General features: G+C 58.2%; 1 protein-coding gene across 2 annotated transcripts; it reads right to left on the bottom strand.

Annotated features, from left to right (window-relative positions):
- Positions 1-122: 122 nt before the first annotated feature.
- On the bottom strand, positions 123-4,656 carry SMPD1 (sphingomyelin phosphodiesterase 1). 2 transcript variants are annotated; one of them, XM_065881795.1, is made up of 6 exons: positions 4,235-4,656; positions 2,526-3,298; positions 1,807-1,978; positions 1,425-1,501; positions 1,076-1,221; positions 123-888 (listed from the first exon to the last, which is right to left on the bottom strand). In XM_065881795.1, the coding sequence occupies exons 1-6, from the start codon at positions 4,532-4,534 to the stop codon at positions 479-481; spliced, it is 1,878 nt and encodes a 625-aa protein (XP_065737867.1). In that variant the 5' UTR covers positions 4,535-4,656; the 3' UTR covers positions 123-478. The 2 variants fall into 2 exon arrangements, with proteins under 2 accessions (XP_065737867.1, XP_065737868.1); XM_065881796.1 differs by lacking the exon at positions 1,807-1,978 and having other exon boundaries at positions 479-888; positions 1,425-1,503; positions 2,488-3,298; positions 4,235-4,534.
- Positions 4,657-6,018: the final 1,362 nt, after the last annotated feature.

Raw genomic sequence — 6,018 nt, 5'->3', positions numbered from 1 at the left:
CCTTCCTGTGCCTGTACCACACCATCACTCCTGGTACCCTGATCCCTCAGTTAGGCTCGTTTCCAGGGCCCCCTTGACCTTCCTGCCTCAAAACAAGAAACTGGGACAGTCACAGCAGGGTCTGGAGTCCGAGTCTCTTGTTTTTATTTTAACAGCCTGGCAACCAGGCAGCAGCAGCAGTACAGGGTCCCTGGCTGGCCAGCACAGGCCTGGGGTGACAGCTTCTGTCTGGTCTTCCCAGGGCAGTGCAAACTTAGACCTCTGCTCCACGGCCATGAAAGGATAGCGGCCTCAGAGCAGCCAGCCCCACTCCCATATCTTGCTAAACCAGATCCAGGAAATGAGGTCTTGTTTCTGAGGTGTGCTTGGGCCCAGGGATAAGCTCTTCCACCAGACATTCTTCTCGCCGCAGCGGCCTTCTGGGGTTTTCGCTCCTTGTCTAAGACAAGCACTTTCCCACCTCTGGGCCCTAGGGGTGTTAGCATAATGGTGGCCTTGGCCGCAGGCTCTGGACAGGAGGGAGGTTTGTGTCCGGCATCAGGTGACGACACAGGGCAGGGCTGTCTGACCGGGCGGACAGCTGGGCGCACAGAGTGGCGAGGCGGCAGGGTGTGCCACAGGGCTCTGAGGGCGGGTGGCCCTTATGGTAGAGAAACCAGAAGGTCTGGAAAAGCTGCGTGTCACTCCGCATGCGGTACACCAGGTCGTGCCAGGCGGCGGGCAGCACATTGGGCAGCCCATAGGTTTCCCGAGCCCTATAGAGGAGCTGCCAGTGTGGTGTCGCTCCGGGCTCATTCGCCTGCGTCAGGTTCAGGATGTAGGTCTCGTGGTCCAGGACCAGGTGAGAGCTCCCGGAGTAGTTGCCATCTATTTGGTAGACACGGTACCCTGCAAGGAGGGAGGGCTGACCAGAGAGGGAAAGGACAAAGGCAACTCCAGTGGGGAGGCAGAGCTCGCCCCTGGGCGGCCTTGGGTCCAACCCTCCTTCCTCCACCCCAACAACTTCCTCCCTCTCATCAGCTTCCTCTATCCCGAGACCTCCTTTATCCCAACAGTTTGCTTTCACCTCGCTCACCAGGATTGAGGCTGATGTAGGTGGTGGCACTGGGCGCCAGGAAGGCAACCGATAGCGGCCGGCTTAGGGTCTCCTCATCATAGAAGATCTCAAACTCATCCACGTGGGTGTGGCCAAAGAACTGACCAGCCAAGGTGTTCTCGTACCTGGCCAGAAGACACTGATCATATTCAGAAGTTTCAAGCAAGGGGGAAGAGGAGACCTGGGGAGGACTGGATGCTTTCTTTCTCCATCCTTTTCAAGGAAGTAGCGTCCCCACCCCAGTGGGGCAGCAGGGATGGTGAGACGCTTGAGGGAGTGTCTGACCTTTAGACTTCACCCGCTCGCCCCCAACACACCTCCCTCCTACCTCTCCACAATTCGGTAATAATTCCAGCTCCAGCTCTTCAGGCAGTGCCCTGGGGGAATGTGGCCAATTATATGCACCTGTGGGGAGAGTTAAGGAAGGTTGTGAGGGCAAGAGGGGTCCAGGAAGCCCTGGCCAGGCTAGTTGGTACTCATCTTTCCTACAGTGGCTGGCACTCCTGGCCAGAGAGGGGGAGCAAATGAAAGGACTTTCTAAGGGTGACCGTGAGCTGAAACCCCAAGGAACACTGTTGGGAGTGCCCGAAAATCAAGCTTCTCTGCTCACAGGTGCTCCAGATCCAGAGAGAAGTCTACTTGTGAAGGGCCTGCTATTCCTCCCACCCTACCGGCACCTGCCCCTCTGGGTTTCCACCACTCTCACTCACTTTGTCTCCTCGGTCCTCAGCGGCCTGAAGCTCCCCCACCAGCCACTGGAGCTGTCCAGCAGGATCTGTGGAGTTGATCAAGAGCCAGAAGTTCTCACGGGAACAAAAATTCATATTGAGAGAGATGAGGCGGAGGCCGGGGCGTGGGGAAAGTGCATAGAACCCCCCAATTCTGAAACAAAGTGAACACGGGTCAGCATGCATTCATAACCCTAGCCCTGCATGCCCAGTCCTGTGTAGGGAATCTGGGTGAGGGCAGAGGCACCTAGGACACCATCCCTACTCTCAAGCCCAGGTTCTAGCTGAAGATCAGACAGCACTGATTATAGGGCCCGTGGGACTGAAGCTAGTGGCTCCGAGGACTAAAGGCTCTAGGAGTTCAGAGGAGACATAGAAGTGAGCTGGAAGAGGCAAAGGCCATCCAGAGGGAAGAGGACCTAGGCCTGGGAAAGCTGGGAAAAGCTGGGAGGTTAGAGAGGGGAAGGCATTTTAGAGAAGACCGGACTACCACGGAGGAGGTGCGCTGCTAGCCCTTCACCCTGTGAAGGAGGGTGGCTGGAGATAAGGGTGGAAGTGGAGAGTGGGGTCCGATTTGGAGGGCCAGTGAAGAGAGCTGAGGACTCAGCCTAGAGTAGTCACACATAATGCTAGGTTCCCTGCTCCCTTCACTTTCATCCTTCTTTCTCCTCCCTTCCTGGGTTTCCGTGGGCCTCAAATACCTGAGGGTGCGAAGGGCTTCAGCAGGCAGCCAGGGCTCCCAGGCCTTGGCCATCGCCTCGTAGAGCCAGTGCGAAGACTGGTTGCCCTCTATGAAGGGGGGAGGGAAGCCATTGACGGGTGTGCTCTCGTGGTTGCCCACAGCAGGGTACACAGGCACTGGCCCCAAGAACTTCTTCACGAGGTCTGTGATGGTGGTCAGGGCCCGCAGCTGGTCCTGACGAGACTGCTGCCAGATGTTGTGGGCAGGGATATCGCCCGTCCAGTACACCATATCAAAAGGGCCGGTGGGGCCCAGGCCACTCAACAGGCTCTCCAGGGTCCGCAGGGGCAGGTCACACTTGCTGTACTCGCCCCAGTATCCAGCACCTGGCCGGGAGGCAGGCGGCGGGCCAGAATCCTGGCGGCAGCACAGGGGGTTCTCACAGTTGGGGTCTGTGCCCTCCAGGTAGCTTTGATCCCAGTGCAGGTCAGTGAGGAAGAGGACACGGCTGACAGGGGAGCCTGGGGCCGGGGGCTCGGGCGGCTGGGGCGATGGCTTTGGCACAGCCGGCAAAGAGATGTTCCAAGATGAGAAGATGTCCCAGTGTCCACAGGAGGAGCCAAGGAGCAGACCACAGGCCTCAGACGGGCTCAGCACCGAGCGCGTCCACACCTCCACCACGTCGTCCTGAAAGAGCTGGACGGCTGACTGGCACACGGCCGGCGGTGCTATTTTCAGCAGCGTGCACATCTTGATGGCCATGGAGCCCACCTGGGCCACGCTGGCCTCGTTCTGTGGTGGGAAGAACCAGTGGCGAGAAGTCAGAAACAGAGCACAGGGACCAGGCCAACACCTGGATACGACCCGTGGGCCTCCACATCCACGCCGGGGCTAGAATGGACTCAGTACCGCGTGGTGAAGAGATGTCGGTTCACCCCTGCCTCTCACAGACACTGCCCTGACTCAGGCGTCACCAGGCCGATACTTACTTTTCAGCTCAGTGGCATTTCAAGCCTTTGCTTGCGCAGGTCGCTTTCTCGGGCACTGTCTGCTGAGTGCTCTGGAATTTGGGCTGGGCGGAATGACAGACTGACCAGGGTTTGGGGACACACACGAGGAGAGGGCCCTGATGCCCCAAGGAGCCCCATGAAGCACACCCACCAACCAGCGCTCCTCATACCCCCATCAGGGGCAGTCAAGGCAGCCCAGCCCCAACTAGTCCCACACCTCTGGATATTCCTTAACTCAGGTCCCCTTTGAGTGAGTAGCTGGTCCCAGGCACGGTGCTCGGGGCCGGAGGTGCCAGGTGTAAGGCGGAGGGGATTCAGTCAGGCACGCCAGGGTGGGAGTCCAGCCCACTTCCCAGCAGCCGGCCCCTCCTACAAGTGACTTCAGCTCCGGGGCTTCTATTCATTTGTAAAGCGGAGATAACCACAGTATTGAAACCACCTTTCAGGCTAGATTTAGCCTGTGTAAAAGGGTTGGCACGGTGCCCAGCATGTAAATCGCGCTCTTTTCTTACTTCAGAAGGTCACAGCGGAGGTAGTGACGGTGGTGGTGTGCAGCGGCGGGGGGCCCCAAAGGGGGGCAAATTCAGTAAAGGCTTGTGGAGGACAGCCTCTCCATCAGCGATGCTCTTGGGGACCCCGGAGCGCCGGCCTCAGCCCCAGCCGCCACCGCCAGCCCTCCCTTCTGGCCTGCACCTCCCGCAGCCCCTTAAGCGCTCACCCGCAGACTGATGTCGATGGCGGTGAACAGTCCTTTGCAGGCGGGGCAGGTAAGGTTCCACCAGCTAAAGCCTTCCCGGAGCTGGGGCGCTAGGCGAATGAACTTGGCGGGAAGGCCTTGGGCGGGAAGAGGGTGGGCCCCGGCAGGGCCCCAGAGAACCTGGGAGTCGGACAGGGCCAGCGCCAGCGCCAAGCCCATCCACAGGAGCCTCAGGCTGGTGGCCCCCAAGGACCTGTCCAGGGTCTGCTCCCGGCCCGACCTGGGGCGGCCCTGGCCGGAAGACACTCCGTGGCGGGGCATCGCCCGGCTTCCTAGACCAGGCAGGTTCGCGCACCCGGCCCCGGATGGCGTAGGCCCTGGTCGGCTCTCAGGATCCCTGGCGGTGCCAGGGACACCGATTAGTCCCCGCTGCAGTCGGCTGACTGCTCGGCGACAAGCCCAAAAGCAGCTCCGCCCCTTCCTCTTCCTCGGTTCCGCCGCAGCTGATCGCGGTGGCTGGCAGCCTGGGCAAGGCTCGCGAGGCGGAGGTACAGGCGGAGTGGGCCGGGCGCGCCTGGGACCCGCCCAGGATCCCGCCTGCGATTCCGCCCAGGCTCTGCCAGCTGTGCGAGGCCGCTGTAGCTGCCCAGCTCTTGCTGGAGCCGATCGCGTGTGGCTGGTGAGAGGCCCCTCCTCTCTCCAAACCTGCACTCAAATTCCTGGAATAGCTAACTGCCTGGCCCACCGGCCTTTAAACTGGGGAAGTGGAGAGGGCATGGGGGGTGTTGGTGGCCGGGAGCACAGCGGAGCGGGGATTCTCACACTGTCACCTCTCCGGCCCAGAGGGCTCCGACCCTCAATTTCTTATGTTCTGCCACTGCCATCCACACCCCTGAGTCGCCCTGACTGATATCTTTTTGACCCAGACTTCTCCAGATGGAAGGGGCCCTGGGCTCATGCGGGGACACCCATACCTTCATTATATGGATGAGGAAACAGACTCAAAAATGGTGAAGTGGCCAAGAAGGGGTGATGACTATACGGACAGGAACATGGATTAGAACTTGGGTCTCCCACCTTCCTGTAACCGTGATGGGGAACGCTATCATTTACTGAGCTCTATAGGATGCCCCAGGCCCTGAAACAGGCACTTTATAATGACTAATCCTCAATTCTAACAACAGCCCTAAGAAATAAGTATGATACTATTATTACCTCCATTTTACAGATGGGGAAACTGAAGCATAGGAAAGTTAAGTGGCAGAATAGCAATTCAGACCTAATCTGTGTAATTCAGTACTTCTCCAGGATCCACAGATCTACCAAGTCCTGTCAGTTCTTGCCTTGGAGAATTTTTTTCAAGCGACTCCCCGCCCCTCCCACCCCGAATCATATCAGATAGGGTAATTATGGTATAATAGAAAATATATTTGGTCTTATCTCCAGTTTCTGGCACTAAGCTCCTAAAACCTTTTGGATTTCCTGAGGGATAAGAGTGTCTTTTGTTAGTTATACAAGCCCCTTTCGATCACACCTGAATTTATGCTAATAAGGTGAGTTAAGGTGGGACCCCTAAATAGCCTCAGGATGGGGGGCTGGTCACCAGAAAGAACTGATCAGAGAGTGAGATGTTTCAGTCTCACCCCCAGTCTTCTGGTTGCGGAAGGGGGCTGGAGACTGAGCTCTATAAAAACTCTCGCAGAGCTTCTGGGTTGGTGAACATTGTCAAGGTGTTGGGAGGGGGGCATGCCTGCAGAGGGCATGGAAGTTCTGTGACATTCCCCCACGCATGCCTTACCCTATGC

The sequence above is a fragment of the Phocoena phocoena genome, chromosome 8 (assembly GCF_963924675.1).
Source record: "Phocoena phocoena chromosome 8, mPhoPho1.1, whole genome shotgun sequence".
NCBI classification, from domain to species: Eukaryota; Metazoa; Chordata; class Mammalia; order Artiodactyla; family Phocoenidae; genus Phocoena; species Phocoena phocoena.
Note: the sequence above shows the minus strand (reverse complement) of the source record. Positions and strands in the feature narration are given on the sequence as shown.